Genomic DNA, 26,645 nt, shown 5'->3' with positions numbered 1-26,645 from the left:
TCATGATTTAGAAGGTCCTAAGGAACTCATATGGCTGCTGCATGGGACACATGAGACCTTTAGGTATTTTTGGCAAAAAGTAGTTTCATATAGATACTTAAACCTTCCTCTTCCATTGAACAAAGAGTATTGAAAAGTGATAGTACGTAAGGTGTGTAATAATGTTATATTCTTCACTTTTTCCATGTGAAATAATTAACAGATAATCTAACTACTATCAATAATAGAGTAATTTTACTTTTTTTCTAAAGAAGTGGTGATAAAATGAGCTATTTTGTTCTTTCATAGTGGATGTTATTCTTTAGGGCAATTTATTGGTACACCTTTATCAGCTATGCCTCTCTTTATTAGCCTGTTCCAGTTCTGAATATGCTTTTCAAAATTCTTAATACTTTCTGTTTTCTAACATTTTTTACTGTGAAAAGGGTTGGCATGTAGAAACTTTAAATCAGCCAATTACTCGTGGTGTATATGTTCTAAAAATTATTTGGCAAATTCATATAACAGAGGTTATTGTCCATTAAATTGGTCTGTGGTCCTTTATTACCTGGAAATAGTTCTTTCAGGTTTTGAGAGGAACAAGAAAAATCCTCTTCTTGTTATGGCAGAAGGCAGATAATGAATATAGTAGTGAACACCTGAATGGCACATTCATTTTTATTCAGTAATGGCAAAACTCTTCTAAACCTAATTTGAGCAAATATTCAAGGGTATTGTGAAAATTATCTTCTTATGACAATGGGTATTTTATTTTACTTGAAGACTCACATATTTCTACTGTGTTAGATGCCTGAGAAATAAAGCTGTCATTTTGAGGCACTGTATACATTTAAGTGTGTTTGGTATGTTAGCGTTTGTCTGTGTGCAAACACATAAGCAAAACCAAAACATATACACCAATAAAGGCGGATGCTTTTTATGAGTTTGTACTTTTTCAAAATGTTCAGTAAGCAATAACATTTCATGTTGTAATTTAAGTCTGTGAAACTATGTCTTAATAGTTCCAGTTACTTTAGGTTAGATTATTCCATCAGAAATGTTATCTTCTTTGTTGCTTTCAGCTAAGGTATAGTAAGCATATTCCTTAATTTCAGCTTGATTTCCTAGGAGGTAAAAAGACGTTGTGTGTTCTTTATTAAAAAGTATGAAAAGGTGATGCTCTCCACTGTTTCAGAGAGAAATACAGGTTATCCATGGGAGAGGGAAATTCCTCTGAGAAGTCACACAGAAGATGGTCAGGATACAGAAGTGGTAGCACCAAGACCCTGCTGAAGACAAAGGAAGTTTTGTCTTTGTATGTACAGGGCTAGCGTCTCACTCTCCTAATTTAAGAGGGTGGTGACGATGATGATGACAATCATGGTAGTGTCATCCTGATTGCCAGGTTATTGTATCTGTGTCACCTTGGGATCATTACTGGGTCTAAGCCCATTCCACATGCCACTGAATCCAACTTACTTTGATATCAACATCAATGAGAGAGTGTTTGGGCCCTCTGTCAACAAAAGCTGAAACAGGCAGAAAAAAATTACATTAGGACTTTCATAGTCAGGTTGTTTTGATATGCTAAACAAACAGAAGCCTCAGAGGAAGGCTATAAACAGAATATCATGAGACTGACAGGATTAAGTTTGTGCACAAATGAGGAATTCAGGAGACTAATCCAGGAGGCTACTTGTCCTTGGATGACTAGGTAGTCAGCGACTCCTACAGGGGACAACACAGATCAGGAATGTAATTAAACTGATTTCTGGAGGAGCCTTTCTCCCCTTAGTGTAAAGTTTGCATAGGAGGATAATGAATTTTCTACGGCAGGCTCCTACCAAAGTTACCTCAAGTTGGTCAGTGCGGCAATACTTTAAAATTCCTAATGGCTTGTAATCTGTCCATAACCAAGCTCAGAATTATGCAAATTGTGCATGCAGAAGAGAAGCAAGATTCTGCATGTGAAAGAGTATCATTGGCCTATCTAATCCTGGGGCCAACCGCAACATTTCAAATCAAATGTAAAAAGAACGAAGGAAGTTGATTTATGGTAAGTGAAATTTTATTGTAAAGAATATACTTTATTTATGGAAGATTATAATTTTGTACCAGTAAGCATAAAAACTCTTAAAATTATTTTGATGATTAGTAGAAAAATCTACAGTAAATAATAAATGGCAACCTAAGGGACAGAGTGGTTTTAGATGTGATTGCTGATTTCTTTTTATCCTAAAATTTCCTATATTCTTGTATGACTAACTGTGGGAATTGAATACTTCAAAATGTGAGGTAGGCACTTCACTCTTTAGTTATGGCTTTGGTGCTGCTTTGAGATTTAGTTAAAAAAATACAGTGCTGGTGGCCTTATTTATATCTGTCAGTAGAGATAGATGACAACAATGGTTACATTATATTTTTATGCTTCGCTTTGCTAGTGGATTCCATTATCACAGCAATACATCTAAACTTTCTGCAGTGATGATCTTTCAACCACCCAGATACTAAGAGAAAACACATGTGGATGAAAGAAGTTCTGTCTCATTTATGGATTAGGCAGTAACTGGTTTCAGTAAGCTGTCAGCAAAATTCCCCGAGACGGACAAACTATTTTATCACGTACAGGAATGATGAGCACAGCTTGAGGTCCAGATGGATTTTGTTAAATTTGTTATATTAAAAGAGCACCCTGGTTTTCCTAGGCGCATAAACAAAGTTAGGTAGCTGATTTCGACAGGCAGTTGCATATATAACAACTGCAATGAACTGGGTTTCATGTTGCCTCCTGCTCAGAAGTACTAGGGAAAAAAATGAAGCATGTTGGACACACAGCTTGTCCTGTGTGAAATACAGTAATGCAAATGTAGTGGTTATGATTATGAATTTAAATAGATCCATGCCAGAATACTGGCAATCCGTATGCGAGTCTTGGTTACACCACTCTCAATTTAGAAAACGGCCTTTGTTTCAGTGTTCTCAAGGCTTAAAAATATTGCCTTAGCAGTCTGCACCAAGTGCATTGAACTGACATAGGCTAAAAAATTGAACGTCTACATAGTCGTCGCCTGCCTTGGTTAATGGAGAGGAAAGTGACGAACCAAGTCACTTTGCCATCCCTAGCTCTTGTCGCTCCTAGTCACTTTGTTTTAATAAAGGGTAACAGGTAGGTAGTTCCCGCTTTTACAACTACAGAGTCGTTATTTAATGACTGCAAAGAAGAAAAATTAGGAAAAAGTTTATGTCTTCTTTCTGTTCTCAGTTTTCTAGTAAGGGTCTAAGCGAACAACTTGCTATTAGCTTAACCTGATGTATTTTTATGCATCTGAGAGATAATGCAGAATGAATTGCTTAATGTGATCTGCAGCAGCTGACCTTCAAATGGACCTTAGCAATTTAATTTTACTTTAACTGAGCAATCTTTCTATCTTGAAAATCAGCTTTGGCCCCATTTTGTTCTACTTCTCAAAGATGCAATCATTACAGTCCTCATGGTTCCCAACAAAAGGAACTGCAGGAAGGAAGTTCTTTCATCTTCATTTTTCTGAAGTCCAAGTAACTAAAGTATATAGTATAGCTGCGTACCAATTAAATCAGTTAACTGTGTACCTAAGCAAATAGATGATATTTAATAATGCTTTGCATAAATTAGATAAGAGATCTGTTCCTTTGATAAGCACTGTATAGGTCATCAGGAAAAGTGATGCACATGCCACTTGTTTACCTCACATAGCTATGAAATTAATTTACCCATTTGATATAACTGTCATTACATGCTGGGAATTACTGCAGTTTCAGGAGTTTTCTAGGCTACAGCTATGATATATCAACAGAACATTGTAAAAAATACACTTTCATAGCCTCCTACATATTACTGCCGCAGTTTCATTAGCAATTATTTTTAACTTTTTGCCTAAAATCCACCTTAATGGCTATATTTTGAAACGGCATGCAAAAATGCATCAGCAGTATTTGATGTTTTATAACACATACTTCTTTTTCATTTGCGAGACTTAGAAATTACCATACACAAAAGGTACACCATCACTTTTTGATGATGGCAAATGATTAACCTTTCTAAAAACCTGCACACCAAAAAGGCAGAACACTGCAATAGCAAGAACATACTTTTCACATCTTCCCTATAGCCCATGCTCTCTAAGATAAGAAGATATCTAATAGTATTTCTTATGCTTAAAATAAGGGGGGAAAAATGGGGGTTTCAAAGCAGACTTTCAGTTTCTAGAACAAATGGTCTTTTCCATAGCCATAATATAGCACCTACTAGATAGAAAATATAAGAACATAAATTATAAAGCATTTTATAGCCTCTCAATAGCTTTTAAGATTTTTTTAAACTTTTCATCTCCTATTTAAACTTTCACTACCAACCTCTCAGAAACTGCTTATACCTTTCACCTTCTTACATAACTCTTTGAGCTGGATCCTGAAAATCTCGTCCTTTACTGGTTGGTACCCGTGCTTTTGTGCTATTTAGTATGTTCTACAGTTCTTCCTCTCTGCAAAGTACCTGATGTTTGTCTAAAAATTTTCTTCAGGAACCTGTGACATGTACTTTCACTGATTTCTCCTGTTTAGAAATTACCTCTGCCATCTGCTCAAGAATGATATTTCTCTCTCTGCCTCATGTTCTGTTTGCATTTCAGAATGCGACTGTCATCCTTTCTCGTTGTCTGTTCTTACAGTTTTCGAGAGAGTGTTTTAATTCACTTTAGTGATGATTTTCATCCTGTGCATTTCAGATATTCTCACTGTCTCACACTTGTCTCCTTTGACATTCCTTACTATTTATATTTCAGTTTTGATGAACTTTAGCCGTAATTTTTGCTGTTGCTAATCCAGATCATGTAGAATTTAATGGGAAGTGTTCCATTCATCCTTGTAGCATTTTAATCCAACTCTTATTATATTTCCTTTTGAAGGAACAGAAGCTTTACAATGTAGTTATTTTCCCTTCAGGTATTCTTTGTTGCCCTCTCCATTTGCACTCTCCATACAGATTCATTAATTCTTCTCACTGTCTGAAAATGAGTTCTGCTGAAATTGTGTCCAAACATTTTTTCCTTTCATAGGTCTTCGACCTATTTAATTCTTGCAAATGTTTGAGATTGCCTATAATTTCATGTATGTGGCAATTTTAACTTAAATAAACATAAAGTTCAATGGCACCCGTAATGAACTATCGAGGTCTTCATTCTTTCATTTGTCCTATGATTAATTTTCTTACCTATTCTGAAGCAAAATGTTCTTTCCTTATTCCTATTTATTCCTTGATAGATCCCTTGATAGCAATGTATGACTCAGTCTTTTCCTTGCACTCTTGCATTCAGTCAAGTCATAGTCTTATGTTTGTACTGCTACTTTCTTTCTTACGGTCAGTCCTTTTTTTCAACTTCAGCCTCTTAATATTTTCACAGATCCCATCATATTGTGATCCCATGATAGGGATCGTGTGTTGATTGCTTGCCTGATGCAGGTTTATAGCAATCCTAATGATACTTTAGAATGTGTTGATGAATATGGATTTTCTGGAAATCTATGAAGGGGTTCAAAAGACAACAAGCATAGATTTGAAAAAGTGACGGCCTCAGGCTTTCTGGAACCCCCTTTTTCATTCCCTTTAGGAGAAAACTTTGTTACATTCTATCAAACTCCAAAGCAGAATGGTGGCATACGTTACTGTGAGGATCATCTCATATAATTTAATTTTGTTCTAGTGCAGGATCATAAACGATACGGAGATAAGGTCATAAAAGGGTAAGATTGGCCCCTAAGGGCATACTCCTAGTTCTGGCAGCACGTTGTTATCCACTTGGCCGATTTGTTCAGAAAAATTAACGTTTTTTAAAAGATTGTTTGCATTACTTTAGGTGAGTTACAGGTCAGGCTAAGCACAGTAGCTAAGTAGCACATTTATCACTTAGTTGATATCCTATTTGTTTTTTTAAGGTTGTGATTTTATACATTCTGTCATTAAATTCCACAAAATACCTATAGTACAAGTACTGGGACCAGGGTGGGAAAGGTACGGTCACCATGGTGGACGATTTGTTCTTATTAAAAGACATTGTGCTCTGCAACAGCATAATTGTTGATGCAAAACTGGTTATCTGAGTTTTGGTTTATGAACTGTGAACAACAGGAAAACATTGAAAACTCCAGGCCTGAATCAGTTGGAGACAGACTTCTTGTATAAGATGCCAGAAGTTCAAAGAGCGGAAAGGAGAAATGTCCACCTAATATAGAACAGATGACATGGTATGAGCTAGAACTGCCTGAGCCATAGACATTTCCTCTTGGGAATGAAAAAATAAATGTGTTTCTGTGTTAGATATATATATAAAAAATATACATCTATAAAATATAAAATATAGATATATCTATAAAATGTGCATAAATATGTAACATTTACGTAAAAATAAATAATTATATATAGATATGTAAATAGATAGATACATATACATAGATGTAAGTATATATTAATTCACCGGGACTGGGCTAAAAAGGCAAAAGAATGGTTTGAAAAATACTGTTCATTGGAAAATTCTGGATTTTTCGTTTTCTCCTCAGCCTTCCTTGACTGTCCGTTTGAGGAATCAGGAATATGTTAGCTGTCCAGACTATTTGGTATGGTGAGGAGCCTGGAAACCTTTATTTCCTGTGGCATCTCTCCAGGCAGGTTTGGGATTTAGTGTTGGGTGAATCTTGTAATATTCTCTCTCGTGCTTTTTGCCAGGCAGGCTAATGATAAGTATGCAGCCAAAGAGTTTTTTAAACAAACAAGCAAACAAATAAATAAATAGAAGTTGTGTACAGCACAATCAAGATCTTATGGGAAAAACTGTCCATTTAAAATTAATTCCTTTTAATCTAGATTTGTTATCAGGGAATCATTCTAATAGAAAAGCCTCAAATGGTTCTGGAGTGCAATCACCCTAGCGATATAAATGCACTTTATAAGATCAACAGCATATTAAAATTCAAATATGCCAGTAAGGTAGAAAGACTTTGATTACATACTACAAACCCCTTTGGCTTTTGTCTAATTTTTAACAGATCCCATAGCTGGCATTTTAGAACCACCATGTGACTGAACATTATAGGAAAATGACAGTGTAATGTAACACGGTCCTTTTGATCTTTCGAAAGACTCTTAATAAAAAGTAGATCATCTTCAGGGTGCAACTGCACGGGTTACTTTTTGAAGGAGGCTAAAATATTTTCAGCTTGATTCATGCTCTGTATCCAGGTTTATAGGAGCTCCATCCTTCAGCTTTACATAGTATACACACTTCCAAGGAGCTGCTTCTTTCTTGATATACCATGCTATTTGTATAGCAGCAAGTCAGACTTTCTGGCAGTTTAGTCCAGTGTCGAGCAGTCACTAGCCTGCCCTCTTTATCATCTTTTGTCTTATTTGCCCATTTCAGTTGAATATTTCCCTTCACTTTCAGTGGAAGGGCATTTAAGAACCTTTAGTATGTAGCCTATAGTGACTTCCTAGGTTACCCTACGCCTTTGAGGACCATTTCTTAACCCGTTTCTCCTGCTTGCAACTGCATGCCCTCCATGCGTTCCCCATCTCAGTAGAACATGTTGCATAGCTCCGCAACATGACTGACTGCTGCATGGCCACATGGTGCCGCGCAGAGTCCTGGTTCCTGCAACCAGCACGGCTGTAGCACAGCTGTGGTGTTCCTCATCAGCACCTCAGGGTCAGCACGATCTCTAACATCTCTGTACCTTTCTTCTCAATACTACCCCAGCTACCTCTGTGCTGAACTGCCTTTCTGGGCAGTCTCAGGATGTTTATTCCATTTTCTCACAGCATTTAGCCAAGGAACCAACAACAGAAATTACCCACTATCACCATTTCGTAACTGCTATGTTGATTAGTGTTTCCCTGGTTTGCAGTAGAAAATACTGGGGCTTGATTTCCACCTGGAAGCCAGTTTGCAGAGTCTAGAGGATTTCTAAGGATTGGGGATCAGATATGTGTATGCCATCTTACCTGTTTTGAACAGGATTTGCTTAACCAGGAGCATCTGCCTTCTCTTCCCCTACACATTACATGGAAGAGGAGAGCTACACATGATGCCTTGGTCCTAGCCCAGGTCTAAGTGCTGTGATTGCCCCCGGGACTGCAACGCCAGGCCGTAGCTCCAGCAGCAGTGGGGTTTCCTTCAGGCTCTGCAAGTCAGGGTTGGTCTCCTCTGTAGTTTGAATGTCCCCATCCTGCCAATGCAGAATGTCTGGGCTTTGCAGGTGACTGCAGCGGCACCTCTGAGCAGGTGGAGCTGTGACCACGTCAGGGAAGGCTGCTGGTAGGAGCATTACAGCAGTGGACAGGGTCTTGGGAGCAGACAGCTGAGAACCAGAGTCTTTCAAAAATCCCCCTTTCCGGCCCTCTGACAAATAAATCCTTCCTTGTCCTAAATGCTGTAGTGTTAAACGTGTACTGTCTGGCTTGTTAATATGCATTTGCTGCTTTATTGCAGGTACATACGTATTATACCTTTGTGTAGATCTGTAAGCATAAAAAAGAACTGTTTTAAGAAAAACAGGTTTATTTTCCTGATTCCAGATGTTACCCACGGACAATTAGCTGGTAGGACAGAGGGCAGTAGGTAAATATTTGTTTATACATTTAGAAGAGTGTCTAGACGAAAGTCTAGTCTGCAACAGTGTTGTGGTTCACATCTGTAATAGTGGGGCCAGCAGTTGGGAAACCGGCATCCGTGCAAAGCTTTAATGGGTCCAGCATATCCAGTGCTAATTGAGAAGGAAAACCCACAGTCTCTAGGAACCTGATGCACCTGGTTTATGAGCTGTTAAAGTTCTCTTTTTCCCTTTCGTTTGTCACATTACTTGGAAAATAAATTTACCCAGCCACAGTGGAAATGATGCTTTACTGACGTTGACACATCCATCAATGCCTTTCAAGCCTGTCTGGAAAGTTTGAAAGCAGTCTGAAGGCTGGCATTTCATGAATTTGTTAGCGGATGGAGCCTCAAGTAACAGGCATAGAAGGCAAGCATTCTAGCAAGCATTTCCAGATAGGTGCTTCATGTATTTATTGCTACTACAAAGAAAAAGAAAAAAAAAAGATCCCGTCTGTCTGTGGGCTAGCTTATCAACAACTTGGCAACATCACTGAGATTATGTTATTAGATCTTTCCAGTTGCTTTGGAATTGTGTTGTTTGAGCTAGAAAAGCTACGATAGGCTATAGCAATGCATCCTATTCACTCTGTTTTTCCAGTTCTCTGTCCGTGTTGATTGTACTGTGTATCATTTTACTTTTTACAACGTAAATGCACTAAGGTTTTATTTGACATACCATTTTTCTCACAAACTTCTTGGTTTAGACAATGCAGATAACCAGCTAACCATTTCTAGGTTCCTTCATTTTAAATATGTTGAAAAAAACACAAGTGGAAGGTCTCATCAAAAGATGGGCTATTATGCCAAGCACAAATTTAGCAATTTCTGCAAAACAACCTATGTCACATTTGCATCATAAGTCCAGACGCTATTAGGAAAGATAGCTGTAAGTAAAACATAATTCAATATAGTAACAACTAGATAGATAAAAATATATAAATTTAATTATTATGATACTATTATAATTTATTATAATTCCCACAAAAGTTATCGTCATATAAAAAACACTTTGTCAGCATTATTGTGAAGATATATGTCAGAGACTTGAATACTGCTTTTATTATTAAATAATTCCTTTTTGCCCTCTTAAGACTGAAGTGCTCTCTTTTTTTATCTACATTGTGTGCACACATGCCATTTGTAATTGGCAGGCACAGAGGCAACGTTGAACCCTTTACTGGGCTTTAATTTGGTAAAGTAACAATAATCGCACATCCCATTCAAGTCTCACATTGTCCCTTGGTTTGTGCCTTCCCCTTGCCCCTCTTCAGGACTGCAGTATGGGAAGACCTTTCTGAGGGCTTCTCCCATCTGCTCTATACTCAGGCCACATGCTTCAGTGGACCAGCAGAAATTGCTTAATGCTTTTCGGGTAGACGCAGTACCACCAGGTGTTTCTTGTAAGTGCTACCAGTCTATAAAGCTGGGGCTAGAGCACCATGGTTGCTGTTGCTACTCAGAACTGCTGGAAGATGCAGAACTGTAAGAGGCAAAAGCAATCTGTGACTGTCAGAGCTTCTGCTTACTTGGCTCTCCGTCACTTCCTTAATAATTCAAGGAATTTGATTTTGTGATTGTACCTGACTTAGGCACCTGTCTGTACCCTTAGGCTGTGTGGATCCCAGAGGATGCACCTGTTCATAGTAACTGAAATAATCTGGCAAGCGACCTTACGTTGGCTGTGCGTTTGACATATCCCCTATGCAAATGTCTAAAAGAATAGAGGCATAAATCTGTTGTTTAGAATTGACACATTGCTGGGTGTCATAAGGAACGTGCAGTTTTCAGCCCTGTAGCACAGCCTATCTTCTGTTGCAGAAACACTACTCGGATGCCGTAATAGACAAAGGTGCATTTTCCTATGGAATTTAACAGTGAGTCCAAGCACGTGTCAGGGCTTTCCTAATAAAGCCTCTGATTCATTGCCTGGGTAATGTACCACATACATGACCTGTGCTGCTGTAACAGCAATGAAAATTATGGTGGGATGCTTCTTCCATATAGCTCTACTGTCAGGAGGGTCACCTTTCTTTCTTTAGTGGGAATTTTTCTGGGTCCACTTTGGATCTGGTATAGCAAATTTGTTCCTAACTGCCAGAGTCTGAACCCAGTCAGGTTGCTGGAGAAACTAGTAGCTGTATGTTTGTTCTTAGTACTTTTTGTGTATAAAAAAAAACCCCAAAGACACAAAGTTTTGAGGTGCGCTCTGTGTGAATTGAGCTAGACTTCAGTAATTCAGTCACTGTGGAAATTTGCCCCCATTGTCTGTTCCTAAGAAAATTTATAGCAAATGAGATGAGTTATAATAATATCCATTATTTCATAATCTGTACATTGCATCACTCATAAAAATCTGCATGTTGCATTATTTCATATTTTTGCCAGTTAATTTGTGTTTTCTATCCATGTTCAGTTTGCATTCATTAACTCATAGTTTGCTGGTAAGTGTGTTCTTTCTATACATGTTCAAAGAAATTGAATTAAATTTCTCTGTTTCTTCTCATACAGTCTCACAGCCAGATATGCAACTCAGTCTAATCACAGTGGAATTGCAACCAGTCAAAAAAAGACTTCTAGGTCAGTTAAATATCTCTAATTTATCGCTTGTTAGTGATACTCAAGCAAGTATATGCCCATTGACATTTTATCCTTTGGACATAAGCAGACATTAAACAATGTGTATTTATGTTACGCGTGCAAGCTTCGCAACAATGAGCTTTGCCACGGGAGAGCCTTGTATGGACTGGAGGAAGCCGATTTGTACTGTATATTAGTAATATTTCTGGTTGTTATGTATCCTGCATCTTTGTATCGTGCATGTAAAATATTGGATGTGAAGGATTAGTCGGTGATTTTAGTGCTCTCTACTCTCTGGCTCAAATCCTTACTTTAGTCATGAGTGGAAAGAAGTTTGGGAGTCCATCCCAATTCCCATGAGATGTTTTGCGTGTATAACAAATCCACCTGAGAAGTTGAGTTCACAGAGCCAAGTTCACGCAGAAGCAAAATAGAGCAGAGAAAAAAGAACCACTTCCAAGACTTCTGCTCCATCAAGAGTAGCCTGCACACAGTCCTCACGAACGAGATGCTTTGTTTTGGCAGTGAATTTGACAGAGCTGTGTGTAGGAGCTGACCTGTTTCAGATTTCATCAGTACTTTCAGTTTATCACTTCCATGAGCACTAAAATCTACAAGCCAGATTGCAGAAGAAAGAAACTGAGGTCTAAAGCTTAATCTTGTTTCTAGCTTCTTTTTTTTTGTGGGGGATAATTAATGTGTTCATTAATTATACCTTTGCTGTACAGTTCATTGGTGAGAACAATGAACTCTAAATTGCATAATCTACAATAAAGATTGCATTTTGCAGTGTAGCGCACTAACACAATTTGAGTTGCTGGTGATAGCTTGGAATGAGCTATACCACGGTCCAGTTGCTTTGCACCTGCATTTATAGGTCTTCAGTTTTCCTTATTGCTGATGCTCCTGTCTTGTCCACACTCAACATGTCGGGGTTAACAGTCTTATTGTCTAATACTTTAAATCTGTGGCAGTGTTTCCGAAGCCTGTTCAGAGGTATGTGACTTGTCCCTTATTTGTTATTCTCTTTGCATTTCCTTAGCTGCTTAACATGATTCTGCAAGAGCTATTTAAAACCTGAATTTAATTAAAAAAAAAGACAGCAAATGAGGTAAACTGGAAAGTGTGTAGAGCAAATGACCTCATAGATAATGTGCTTACTGTGGCAAGTTCTCGAATTCTGGCATGCAGAATATATGCAGAACTATTTTATATTTTAACAGAACTGATGAGTTTCCAGTGTTGCACATGCCCTCTCGTTGCTTTTTTCATTACCTTTGACAAATGATCTCAGGGCTCTTACTGCCTGTCAAATTAGGGTAATGAGAAGGAGCAAATGGATTTTTAAGTTTGTTTTAGTGCATTCTTCAGGGAACAGAAGATCACTCGAATTCATGGGTCACGGTAAAGGTTAGCATGCGTACAGCTGCAGAGCTGAGACAGTCTGCTCTGGGCTCGGCACGGAGACTAGCAGGGCAGGCTGGCGGCCAGAATGAGCCATAAAAATAACTAATGGATTAGCTCTCTGAGGCTTAAATTGGTAAAGGAAGAGAACATGGAGCTGTTTACATATGTTCGCTAATGAAAATAAAATTATTTGAACATTTCTGTTGTACCAGTATATTAAACCAAAAAAAACTTTGGAAGAAATCTAACGTTTTGTAATTCTTTGTATCGTGATTTTTTTCTCCCTTTTGATGCTGCTCTTTTGTAGTATAGTGAAATGAACAGAATTCGATAACTCTGGTATATTTTTTATTGCCACTATTAAAATCATCATATCATTCTAATAAGTGAGAAGCAGAAGAGAGATATTCTTCTCCTATGGCAAAAGCCTTTTGCTGATTTGACCATTTCATTTTGTCTATCAGATAACAAAACTGGAAAGGAGTGGGGAGGCCCACAAAGGTGCTGCAGAAAGTTTGAAGTAAGCGTGTATTAAAGAATCTTACAGCAGAGAACAGATTCAGACAGAAAAAAGACGCCAGGGACATGCCAGGGACAACAGAGGCTACATTTTTTTTCTTAGCATCGCCACACAGTAAGGTTCAGATGGTGGCAGCAAATACTAACAAATGAACTATATGGTCTGCATTATATACTTCTGTCCAAAAGCTGTACATGCATCTGTAGCATCTAGCTAAAATGTGTATTTTCAATATTTTTCATTTAAAATAATAAGGTGGAAGTGCTTTAGCCGATACTCTCTGAAAAATAACCAAAGATAACTAAAAAGCTAGTTATGCTAAACACAGCTGTCAAATATTTGCTAGAGTAAAAGATACGAAGTACTTCTCAACTATGTATTGTTGTGCTTTCTAATCAATTTCTGTAACATTTCGTCTTCAAAAGTGACAGATTTAAATAAAAGTTGATATTGCACTTTAACGGCTTGTTAGGATGAATCTGTTTTAGCAACGTTAATGGCAAATGCAAAGCATCTTCTTACATGTCTTGTGACTCTAGAAAGCATCTTTTTCCCTTTTGTGTGCGTAAGGATAAGCTTTTATTTTCATTTGTGGAGTCTAACTAATTTGAATCTTCCTGTTCATTGTTGCTTACCTGAAATCCTTGTTTTCGGTTCTTGGTTTTAAATTCTGGTCTGATATTAGCATACTGCCTCCTCTGTGTGTTGCATTACATAAAATGAACTAATTTCTGATTATACCATTCCAGGCTTCCAGGACCCTCAAGGGTGCCAGCTGCAGGCAGCAGTACCAAAGTCCAGGGAGCTTCTAATTTAAATCGGAGAAGCCAGAGCTTTAACAGCATTGACAAAAACAAGCCCCCACAATATGCAAACGGAAATGAAAAAGGTAAATGATTAAAAGTTACTAAGCTCACTCTACATAACATACAAGAGGAAAAAAAAATCACTTGGTAAGGAAGACCTTTGGAGATAGGGCTCTGAATTAGGACTTGTGGTTGAGTTGGGTTTAAAGTTCATAACCGAAAACTTTCAAGATGTTATAATTATATTTTATCCCTCTTCAATGGAAATATCACTGGGTGATTTTTCTGAATTAAAAATGAATCCATATTGGATGCCTACAATCTTGGTCCATATTCAAGTGTCCTCATACACAAAGGAAGACTGCCATAATTTTCAGGGAACTTTGCATCTTAGCCTCTAATGGAGAAGAATCAGAATATTATATTTGCCTCAGAATATTACATGCATTTATTCCTTCAGAACCTTACCTAGTGTATATATAAGTAGGAATAGAGGATTGCAAATTAAGTCAAATGTAATGAAATTTTGCAGGGATTTGAATTCAGTGTTCATGTTTTATTGCCTCCTTTAAATACGTACTTCTGTTATGGAAAAAAACTGAGTTCCCTGGGTCCTTCTGTTTCTCCCACCATGACACTGTTTTCCTGGAAAACGTGCCTCTTCAGGCTTTATCTCAGAAAGAATAATGTAAAAATTCATCTTTCTGAGTTGTGTAACTAATCCATCCCCTTCCCCCTCTTCTTTCTTCCTTTGTGTAATGAATAGCATTTTATTCATATCTCTGGGTTAGAATACAGTTGAAAATGATACAATATACATAGTACCCGTTTGCATCCTTGGGGTCTGTGGGAGGAACAAGTATGCAGTGAATGTTCTTCATCCAAGCAACAGGCAGCTATCCAGATTTTTTTTACAAAATTCTGATGAGCACACTTTGCCCCTAGCTGTATCTGAAGATATAAAACCATCCTTTCCATCGTTATTTCTTTATTTTTACTATCGGGGTTGAATGTTTTAGATAGTTCTATAGTGGGATTTATTTTATCAAGGACTTCTTTATGGCAAGACATCCAGGCTAAAACTAGAAAGAGATCAGAGTGACATCTGAGCAGACACTGTATAGTTCACAAATACAATAGCGAAGTTATGAAGTAGGAAATGTGGCTGCTTGAGTGAAGGTATGTACAGCAGTTTAGGTTTTAGAATTGCTTCATAACGTTGACGTAAGTTTGCTACTAAAATATGTGGGAGTGAAATGATTCAAGGTGAGATATGTTTGTAGATATTAATATTCTTAGTTCGTTACTTGTAAACTGTCTTTTGACTGCTAAGGTTTGCATTGCATTGCACATTTATGTGGCTGTTTGCATGATGGGTTTCTTTACTTTCCCATTTCTTTACAGCAGAGAATGAGAACCTTGATGAGATTTTTAGTGAAGTCATCGCAAGAGGATAAGGGCTTTTTTGTGTATAATCATTCAATTCATTTTACAGGATATAGAAAATGTAATGTTGCATACCTACAGAGTACTAAATCTGAGATGTTTCTCTCTGCTCTTTTTTCTTTCTTTCAAAACAGCAGAATGGATGGAAGAGCACTGATTTTACATAAGAATATAAACTGAATACAAGTTTGTTTTAGAGTATAAAGCAGAAGTTAATTAGAGAAAATAACTGCTGTGAATGCAAGGATAGTGAAGTGATACTTTTTATAATACCCTAAAAGTACACGAGAACCTCTATTTGCATTCACCATGTTGCTTCTTGCCTAAAAACAACTGAACCATGCTATATTTTAAATTTTATTATTGTAGTGGCTAATTTTTGAATATTACAATGAAATTTCCAAGTAATCTTTTGATTTATTTTTTAAAGTATTTGAGGATGTTTTGTGAACTGAGTTTTTTTGAAGCATTTGTTTAGAAACAAACTTCAGCCCTCACAATAGTAATAATAACAAACGTCTCTTAAAGAAACCACAAACACATCTTTAAAAAAACTGATTTCTCCTTACAGTGTGGCACACATAATAAACCTTATATTTCAAATGTTGCTTCTGATACAGATGCTTGGATCAAGATAACTGTAACAACTTCTATTCAATGGATATACTGTCCATACACTCTAATTTCTGAAACATAGATCATATAGTAAATAGCTTGTAATTCTGCATTAGCGTTGTATAAACTGAAGTAGAAAGGGAGACAACTTGCTCTAGGTAAATAGTCGTTAGAGGTTGGGACCTCCAGAGCTCTTCAAGGGCAGACCACTGTTGGTACATTTTTCTCTGCTGTCCACCTTCCTGTATGTCCTATAAGGAGACTTCAGAAAAGATATACAGCATAAGGGTTTTTTTTTAATCCAGTTATGTGTAATACTTGAAATCCATTCCTGCATAACACGGTTTCCAACTCAGTCACAGTGGGGAATGGATATGTAGACACAGAATTAAAGGAGACCTGACGGTGATCCAAAATAAGACATGATATGGCCTTCTTATTCAGTATGTTTTTAATGTTATCTCCTTTGAATGTTGCTTAGGGAGTAGTTCACAAAGTAAGAAACCTAGCTTCCCTGAGCGAATGCGGGTTTGCTCTTTACTGAGTACAGCCCAGTTTTCACCCATCGATGCAGCCCATTGCTGTGACACAGGTAACTGTAGCTGTGGTTAAATCAGGAACACAGAATGCACTGAAACAATAAACGTATCGTGAACTGAAACTCATCTGTGGAACTTTAGTGAGCTGACCTTTGGGTTGTTTTTTTTGCTGGACTTTGCAGCTTATGGGTGTGTTTCAAAGGACGCATCTGTTTTCCAAGACACGTCACATTTATCTGCTTCTGACATTAAAATAAAGACAAAAATAAAAGTATGAAAATGAAATTATTTGAATAAAGTAACTAATCACATTGCTAATAAGGTGGATACCAAGGGCATTTTGAGTCCAGGAAAGAAATAATGTTCTAATTCAAGTCAGATTTTAAAAAACAAATATTTACACTTAGAGCTTAAAAACACTGTGTCTAAACACCGATAGGGGTCTCTGTGTCATGGAGTTTAATTGCCTGCTTTTCAGTATAATTTTATAATATAAAATGGTGTTCGTGTATTGTCCAAACTTGGTTTCAACAGTATTTAGTTATTTTGCCCATATCGACTCTGAGAAACTCTGTCAATGGGCACAAATTGTTAATCGTCTGTGACCAGTATGTACCTCTATCGTTAATTTGTTTATGTTTCTGCTGGTGCCAGTATTTTGTCCCTGGTGGTGTTCTCCTCCTGAGCTGATAAGGGGTAGCTACTTTCTCATGGACAGCTGAAATGGGATGCTTGAACAAGCTGAACTGTTTTAATCTCAGCAGATCGACCTCCCATTCCTCCAAGCATCCCTATAGCAATGCTCTGCAGTTCTATATTCTACTAACCATTTTTATTGTGACGAACTAAAATTGGGTGCTCTAACCTGGACATCCACCTGCTACAGAATATCTAGATTATTAGTAGTATGCTGCAACGGGGGAACTGTTGTCACAGAGGTCCTGTCTTAGGTCCTGTCTTCTTCAGCAGCACTGAACACAGCAAAGGTCACAGACGAGAAGACAGAGGCGGCTGATTATATACTGGACCCAAGTTTAACCCCACACGTGTCCTATATTTGTGCAACAACCTATGAGAAGTGGACTTGAAAATGTCCATGCGGTTGTCATGGTCTTGCTGGGTTCTGGTAGAAATTTCTGGTTTTGCGCTGAAGAGCTGGGGGTGTTGCTGCTCTGCTTTCCCAAGGCAGGTTGGGCTGAGCTCTAAAGAACTGAGCTCTCAAGCGGAATGCAAAATTGTTTTCACCACAAGCTAATTATGCATTTCTGCAACAAGCGTATTAGGCCCTAAACAGAAGACTATCTTCTTGTAAAATTTAGTTTACAGAAATATGAAATTGTTGCCGTTGGTTGGGTTCACTCTGTATCAAAATCACCACAAGGTGGGGACAGATTTCACGTAACAAAAAGCTAAATCTAAGTCCAATTGAACATGCAGAAAGCAATGAATGACGTGCAGCTTCAAGTAATGCATTTGGGCTTGGCGGGGGCGGGCAGGGATAGATCTTTTTATTCCACATCTTTAAACATACAGACAGGTTCTCAATATTTCCTGAGAGCGTGCAGTCCACATTCCTTGCAGAAACATTAAGGATACGCTTTAAATTGAAAAGTAAAGTCAAGTTAAAGTTCTCTGTAATTTTTTGATGTTGTTTACGGTTTGTGACATAGGGATCAAATAAGTATCAGTGATTCCAGGAACCTGTTTCTTTTTGCTATATATGTAGCAAAATAAGCTGTTGATGAAACAGTAAATGCTCTTCTTTTTACAATTTCCTCCCCCCATGAGTTTAATATTATATAGCAGGAAATACGGGAAGGCATACATTCTTCTTTTTAATCAGAACATTTTTTTTTTTTTTGTAGTAAAACTAATAGCCTGAAGCCGTACAAATGTAACAGAATTAATACAACAGAGTGTAGTGGCATCCTGCTGTTCAAAGATTGTTACATGTATTCTGCGTAAGCTTTGCATATTCTTATGGTGAATTGTTCTTCTGCAAAACTATTGAGATAGCTAGAGACCCCAATCCTCCTGTGTAAATTAAGGCAAGCTTAGTGCAAGGCAAGACGTGTGCAAGAAGGTCCTTGTGCACACCCAGTCCTGGGCTATCAGCCATGGGGCTGATCCCTGGTATAAATTAAGGAAGCCTGAGGGCTGCAGTAATTTCCAACAGCTGTTGTTGGCCCCAGGCTCTCTTCCAGGATCTGAGGCTCACCAGAAAACAGCAGGGGCTCAGCCGCAATTTCTGCCTTGGTCGCAAGGGAGGGATCAGCTCTGCAGCCGCCCACTAAAGCTGCTCCATGTGCATGGTGCTGCCTGGAGCTGGGGAATAAGCTGTAACCTCACCTGTCCCAGAAAATGCTCTGTGGCAACCCTTACCAATTAACGTTTTCTTGCCTGGTAACTGGATGCAGCAGAGCTGCTTGAAAACTGTGAAGGTGGACTGAGCTCGTTTAGCGCTGTGGGGTTTACATATCAGGCTGAGGTGCACACAAAAATCTCCGGGCAGATGGAATTATACAGCATCTATTAAAGGTGGAGGTGACTGGCCTGCTAGGGTCCAGTTGTAAGCAAGTAAAAGCTGTTACTTCTGTCCTGTTACTTTTTTTCAGTTTTTTTAAAATATTATTATTTTTAAACTACAAATTCTTAGTGCTATTTAGAGAAATAAATTTTGCTATGTTTGCATTCTTCGTTAAAGAAAAAAACAGCTCCCCTTTTAGGATGCTCAGAATCCTCCTTTTCCTATGTGTATTGGCGGCCTTCAGACTTCCAAGTGGGTAGTTTAATCCATACTAGGGCCTTAGGGCTGAGACTGTAAAAATGAAAATGATGCATAACTTCAAACTCTGTGCTGAAGGGACAAATGTCTTCAGCGTCCTCATCTACTGTATTATTCAGACAGAGGGGCCCCAAGGCATGACTTCAACTTCATGTGTGTATGCAACACACCAAGGACTCTTTTTGCCATTACATGAACTATATTTGTATTGCATGTTTCATGGGCTTTCTTGTAGTACTGAATTTGATATATTGTAGGCAGACTTACGCCTAATTCACTGGCAGTCCTGAGACTCGATGGCAAGAAAAAATAGACACACTAAGAGAAAATATGTCATCTGCTGAAATAGCTATGTACCAAATATTTAATTGCCATTACCACTTCATTTCTCCAGTGCTCCAGAATAATAGTGTTTAGATACTCAGATATGTCTTGGAAATCTGAGCTTCATACAGAAGAGCTTAACCCTTTTGTGCATTGGTATTCTTTGCTTAATAAGGCTAGATGACTTTTTGAAAATCATGGTTGTCAATCAGCATAGTTTGATTATTACAGAAGGAGTCGTCTTCTCATTCTTCAGGCCCAAAACAACTATTGTTGCTGTACCCATGTAGATGATATATCATTGTGTATGTCAAGTACTGGCACTGGTGAAATTATTGATATATTTTTTCCCACCTATGAAAGCGCACTGGGATAAGTTCCTGAAGTCAGCTACTTAAAGTAGTTAACTGTACTTAAACCAGAAAAAAAAAGTATAGTGACCTGCCATTTTTTGCTTTTATGAAGACTGATCATATATCTTTAATTTCAGTATTACTCAGTCCTTCTCCTCCTGCCGAAAACCTCAGCTTTCTAGCACATATTTTGCTTTCACAAAACATCAAAACCCTGTCTCTCTGATTTTGTTTTACTTCCAATATTGTAGCATTCTTTTTTCTTCCATGTCTCATTGTTTTATTATTAACAAGTGATTGGAAGAATTTCTTTATGAATTATTAAAGATGAAATCTTTAAATTGAAAGGTTTAATTTGCATAATGAAATGGCTACAAGGGAGGTGTTTCCAAGGCTCTCTTGAGCTCATAGAAGTATTGCACAACACTGTGATGGTGGGGCGAAAAAAAGGTATTTTCAATTAGCATCCTTCCTGTTCCATGCACATGTAAATTATGTTTATTATAAATCACACGTAACTGTGTTTTAAGTGCCAGAGGAGCATGATATCACCTTCAAGCAAGAGCTGGGAGAATAACTGTACCATTATGGTCCTTTCTGTTTTTTAAGCAGATTCACCAAAAGGCCCTCACCCATCCACAGGCATGAATGGAAATGTGCAGCATCCCACCAGCACCGGGCAGCAGCAGGTCTCTGCCATACCCTCTCCAAGTGCCAGCAAGCCTTGGCGCAGCAAATCCATGAATGTCAAACACAGCGCGACCTCTACCATGCTGTCCGTGAAGCAGCCTAGTCCCGCAACCTCCCCTACTCCATCTTCAGACAGGCTCAAGCCACCCCCTTCTGAAGGCGTGAAGCCCCCTTCATCTGGACAAAAATCTATGCTGGAAAAATTCAAGCTGGTTAATGCTAGGACTGCTCTGAGACCTCCTTTGTCGCTGAGCTCAGCACCCAGTGACAGTGGGAGAGAGGATGATACCTTTTCAGAGTGTGGAGAAATGGATGTCTTAAGTGGTGGGGTGAACAGCGGCGGCTCCACAAGTAGCAGTCCTAAAGTATCACCGAAGTTAACCCCTCCGAAAGCTGGAAGCAAAAATCTCAGCAATAAAAAGTCTTTGCTACAGCCAAAGGACAAAGAGGAAAAGAACAGGGACAAAAACAAAGTTTGCACTGAGAAAACAGTCAAGGAAGAGAAGGACCAGGTCACTGAAACATCTACAAAGAAGAGCTCAAAAATTGCAAGCTTAATCCCAAAGGGAAGCAAGACGACAGCAGCCAAGAAGGAAAGTTTAATACCTTCTTCTAGTGGGATCCCGAAACCTGGATCAAAGGTGCCAACAGCAAAGCAGAATGCTTCATCCGCATGCACGGGAAGTAAGGAGGTTGAAAAACTGAGGACTACAAAAGGAAACCAGTCCCAATCAACGCCAAAATCTCAACTCAGTGAGAAGGCTTCTCCTTCCTCTGGTCTTGCTTCTTCTGAAGGGAAAGAACCAGGAGCAGCTCTCACCCCGGGGTCCTCCACGGCTCTGTCAGCCTCGATGGCTACAAGCAGCGGCCAAGGCACGGGAAATGGTGTCGTCCAGCTTCCTCAGCAACAGCAATACAGTCACCCCAACACTGCCACAGTAGCTCCTTTCATTTATAGGTAAGGCCACGGAGAGAAATTGTGTTTGTGTTACCATTTAGGAAAGAGAGCTAAAACAGATAGGGTGGTGGTGGATCACACTGTTATGGTTCTTATCTCCCAGTTTCTGTCACAGCATCATGCACATGTTTTCCTAATATTATTTTTTAATTATTGTTACTGTATGAACAATTTTTTCCAAGAACTCTGAGTCTCTACCTTGTACAAAAGCAATCCACTGCAAATATTTGCCATTTAAAATTCAGGATGTTTTGATTAGAAATACAAATCACATGATACATTCCCTATGCTGCTTTTGAAAGGTCACAGCTGAGTCAGGTTTCTAGTGCGAATGTTCTTGTCTGCAATTTAAGAACCTCAACATTTATTTGATGATATTCAATATTATTTGCTTAAAATACACAGTTCTCTTAAAAAGTCCTAAATTAAACTGCTGACGTTTTCAGAGTATGTAACAGCACTAGTAGGATATTAGAGGAAAAACCATAGACAACATTTTGGGCAGAGAGAAAAGGTTGTTGTCTGCAGGTCCTTTTCCTGTTTAGTATTTTACACAAACTAGGTATAGATTAACTGCCATGGAGGCAGTTAATTTTTACAGGTGATAAAAACTGTTCTGATGGCCGAGGCTCTGGAATAGAGGAGTGAACAGTTATATATATCAACCCTTGTCTGAAGTTATTTTGCTATATGATAGAGCAACTGAAGAGAAGCTGAGAGATTTCATTGTTGTACAGCTCAGAAGACAGAGTAAGTGTGGAAAGACTGACAGGCTGGTTAGAGTAATGATTTCAGATGTCAGCTGTTGGAGGGCTTTAGCTACAGCTGCGGGTAAATTTAACATCTGATAAAATGACAAATACATTATAAAGCAAAATATACTGGCAGTTTTTGTTAGTGAGTAGTACTGTAGATAATCTTGGCTAAAGATTAAAGAGGTGCTGAAGTAGGCTCTGAGGGATTATATATATCATTACACACAACTAAACATACCTTCAAAACCAAGCTGGATGAGTGATAAACTGTTTACGTTAATTCTGAACAAAAGCAGATCAGAAAATCGTATGGGAAGGGGAAAAGGCATAATATAGGTTATATTTATTCTAATATGCAGTGGGTAGCCTCTGGAGTTTCAATTAAATATATCACTGAGTGTGCTTAATATGGATGTTTCTTTATAGCTATCTGGAATAACCTCAGTGATACAGACAATTTGCAGCGTGGTACATAGCATGGCCTATATATGCGTTAGGGTGCATATATAAAGAGAGAAGAAGCAGCTATGCTTTGCCTTCAGATGCATGCGCCATTTAATGGCAATTTTACGACATATTGATGCCATTTCATTGCATGATGGAGATATCTTATTGTTCTTTTAAGCTTCATCATGAACCAAAATGTATTTTGAATTTTAAAGGGTGATAGAAGCATGCATCTTCCAGTAAAATTTGGTATTAATAATCGTCTGTTTCCTTCAAAAAACCAGCAAAGGAGACAGTATTTGAAGTTAAATCTTGCATGAAAATAAAATTCTCGGAGCCAAGGTCTGATATCGGAATGCCATAAACCTGGAGTAATAGACTGACTTTGATGAGGTTACTTCAATGTGTATCTCTGCAACTGAGAGCAGAATCTGACCCAAAAATACACAGTAACTAAATTCCTTAAAATTCTCAAGGGCTTCGTAACAGTACACAATGATTTCAGAGAAGAATATAAATACAACCAATATATCCAAATTTCCAAAGTCAGCATATTTATTTTTGTGGACATATGGCAGATAGAAGTGTGCGTGAAGCTGGGGTACTGTATTTACATTTTCTTGCTCTTAAACATAACTGTTTTCTGAGCATTCACCACAATTTATACACAGAATTTTCAGGTGTGCTTGTTAGAACAGCTTTATAGATTAATGTCTTAATAGACAATAGTTACCATTTAGACTAACAGTTTTTTACAGTTAGAAGATTGTCTAGGCAGTCCTTGTAAAAAGTTTCTTTATAATTTAATAAAAATACAGTGCATTTTATCCAGAATCTTGCAGAATACTGCAATGTACTGCAATGTACTGCAATATACTGCTGTGATCAGTTTAGGCTGTTAACACAAGGATAAGTAGCCAGTGCTTTTTCTGATTTGTTGCTGATACCTGCAGATATCATGTATTTTGCAATGTTTATTTCCCAGGAGGATATTAATGTAGATTTGTGAGTAAAAGAAAGTATTCCAAAGAGGTTTTTTAAGGCCAGCATGTATTTTGCTTAAACAGAGAATGCAGCGCTGTAACAGTTATCAACAGTCACGTTTTCAGAGACTTGTGTATTTTTATTAACGGACAGTAGATATAGAAAATACTGTTTCACTAGGAGGTTTTGAAATTATATATTGCACTATTCAGCTTTGCACTCTCAGTGCTTTGTCCTATCTGCTATCACATTGTGTTTTTATGCCTTTTAAATGCCATGGCATGGAAATTCATATGGGATTATTACTTCTCTTCAAAGATTAGTAGCAACAGTCAGAATTGCATTTGAGATAATCTAAATGGGTATAATTTATATTCTTCCATCCTCCTCAGCAAGTGATTATTTTTTTTTTTCAAATGCAGTTTTGAATGTGATATTTGCAGCCCTTATGTGTCCCCTCTGAAGTTGACTGCAGGGTCTAACTGATATAAGAAAAGCTGAAGTAGATGTAATTCAGTTGCCAGAAAGCTTGCCAAGAGAGATGCAGCAGGAAAAACAACTAAAAGGAAAGCGTAAGAGACTCTGTTTAAAATACACCAGCCACTACTTTAAATTACACAGACAGAATTGGAGGAAGATGGAAATTGTGCCACCTGCCAGAGTCCCTTAGACTTGTATTGAATTTGGCCCTAGAATTTAGTTATCTTCCTAGTGGTGCATGAATTTCAGATGGAGAAGAGTAACACGGAACTTTAGTGCTTACCAGCTTACAGCAAAACCAGGAAAAAAACAGGGGAAAAAGAAAGTCATCTGAATCTTTCCCCTAAAAAGTTAGCAAGACAATAACAGCTTAATTGCTCAGTATTTGGAGTTCTTAGCTGTCCTATGCATTGCTCAAAAGTGTAATATAACCTATAATTCCAAATGTTTTCTTGCACAGAGAAGAGCCTGTTGTATGCAATCATTGCTTTATTTTTTTGTGAGCCAAATTGTATAAGTTGCGTTATTTTCATAAAATGGGAAACATAACTAATAGTCCCAGGCGTAACACAAATGTCACCTCACTCCACAGGGCAAATCCTTACTTGGTGTAAATCATCATAACCCTATATGAAGTTTGTGATATGTTGGCAGTTAACATTTGCTGTGGATTTGCTCAAACACTAGAGGAATGTTTCAATAGGAGAACATAGAGTTGTAACTGGATGTGTGTACTGCAGTTTAATTTTATTGACTCCTCCAGAAACCGCTGTAGGAGCTTAGTGGATCTCTTTTCCATGGCAGGAATATAGAATCTGAAGTGCCCAAATCCCAGGGGCTGCGGTGCTCAGGAATTGCTTATTGCCTGAAATTCTGGAAGTATAGAAACTGCTGCAGAGAGCTGGCTGACCACTCATCATCCTGAGCTGCACTTCTACGTTGTGCATCACTTAAATTTCAGTTCTTCAGCTAAATTTGTAGCTTATTGATAGCAACATCTGGAATAAGTTTCAGCGCCGTCTGAATTGAGACCTTGCAGAAATACTCTTTCAGTGTCAATGCTAGACTACAAAAACCAGTTTGGCCCTGCTTTTGTCCCTGAAGAATAAGAAGCTGTAACTTCAGCTGCCTAATAGATTGGTATAGAGAAGATGGGGCCAGACTCTTCTTTGAAATGCAGGGTGATAGGATGAGAGGTAACAGATGCAAGTTACAGCAGGGCAAGGGCTGATTAAAAGTTAGAAAAAAATATTTTTACCTTGAGGGTGGAGCAGGCTGCCCAGAGAGGTTTCAGAAGCTCTGTTCTCAGACCTATTCGAGACTCAACCAAATGAGGCCCTGAGCAGCTTAATGTAGCCAGACCTGCTTTGAGCAGGCCATTGGACCAGATGGCATGTAGAACATCTTTCTGATCTAAATTACTTTATGGTTCGATGAGGACTAAAGTGTTCACTAGAAAGAGGCAGAGAAAGGAAATATCAGTATAATAAACAAACACGTTACCAGGTACTAAAATCTCCTTCCTATCTCCTTTCTTATATGGTGATTGAAACAATTCTATTACTAGAGCATAGCTTCAAGGGTGCATGAGAAGCGCAGAGCTGTGACAGATGGGAAGGAGGATATAATCTGGTTGCGCCTCTGGAGGTGCAGTGAAATTCAATTCCAGCTGCCTGTTCAGGATGTTTTTATACTGGCTTAGGGAAAGAATTAAACTGCTTTTCAAGGATCCTGCTAACACAGCATCTGCAGGGTTTGTTGAAACCATATTTATGTCCAGTTTTAATGACAAAAAGCTACTTCTGGTCACTGATTGTGGAGTAAAGTTTTCAGTAAAAGACATTCCGTCAGTTAATTGTGTTTGTTAATAGATCGTGCAGCTAAACATACTGCAACTTTTTCTTTAAAAATGTGATGATTCAAAGTTATACCGCAGTGCTTTATTGATTTCCGTTATTTACGTTAACTGTTGTGAAAATAAAACAACAGTCACCACCAAAATTTTGCAATCATAGGTAGCCTACTAAACATTGCCACCCACCAGTTTTATTTGTAACAAAACCACAGTGTTTAGAAAAGACATCCCATTTTCTCATGCTTGATTTGCAAGTAATTGTGCAAGAAAAGTTTCCAGTGTAGAGATGTTGGCTTAAGAGATGGAAAGGAGGATAATAAATGGAGAAATCATTATAAACGCATACTTGATCAATGCTGAGTTGAAACAGTAGCTTGATATTTTAGTTGCTTGTTGTTTATAATCTGAAGTTATTCTTCTAAATTGCCATAGAGACAAGTG

General features: G+C 38.1%; 1 protein-coding gene across 8 annotated transcripts in view; it reads left to right on the top strand.

Moving 5' to 3' along the window:
- Positions 1-26,645, top strand: part of NAV3 (neuron navigator 3) — a 421,955-nt gene that overhangs the window by 264,603 nt on the left and 130,707 nt on the right. For 6 of the 8 annotated variants that reach the window (XM_054207726.1, XM_054207735.1, XM_054207745.1 and 3 more), the window contains exons 6-8: positions 11,172-11,240; positions 13,917-14,056; positions 20,645-21,683. In XM_054207726.1, the coding sequence (XP_054063701.1) occupies positions 11,172-11,240; positions 13,917-14,056; positions 20,645-21,683 (1,248 nt within the window). The remainder of the gene's footprint in view (positions 1-11,171; positions 11,241-13,916; positions 14,057-20,644; positions 21,684-26,645) is intronic. The other 2 variants (XM_054207692.1, XM_054207716.1) reach the window with 2 other exon arrangements.

This window comes from Rissa tridactyla, chromosome 1, assembly GCF_028500815.1.
Source record: "Rissa tridactyla isolate bRisTri1 chromosome 1, bRisTri1.patW.cur.20221130, whole genome shotgun sequence".
In the NCBI taxonomy this organism is placed as follows: Eukaryota; Metazoa; Chordata; class Aves; order Charadriiformes; family Laridae; genus Rissa; species Rissa tridactyla.
Note: the sequence above shows the minus strand (reverse complement) of the source record. Positions and strands in the feature narration are given on the sequence as shown.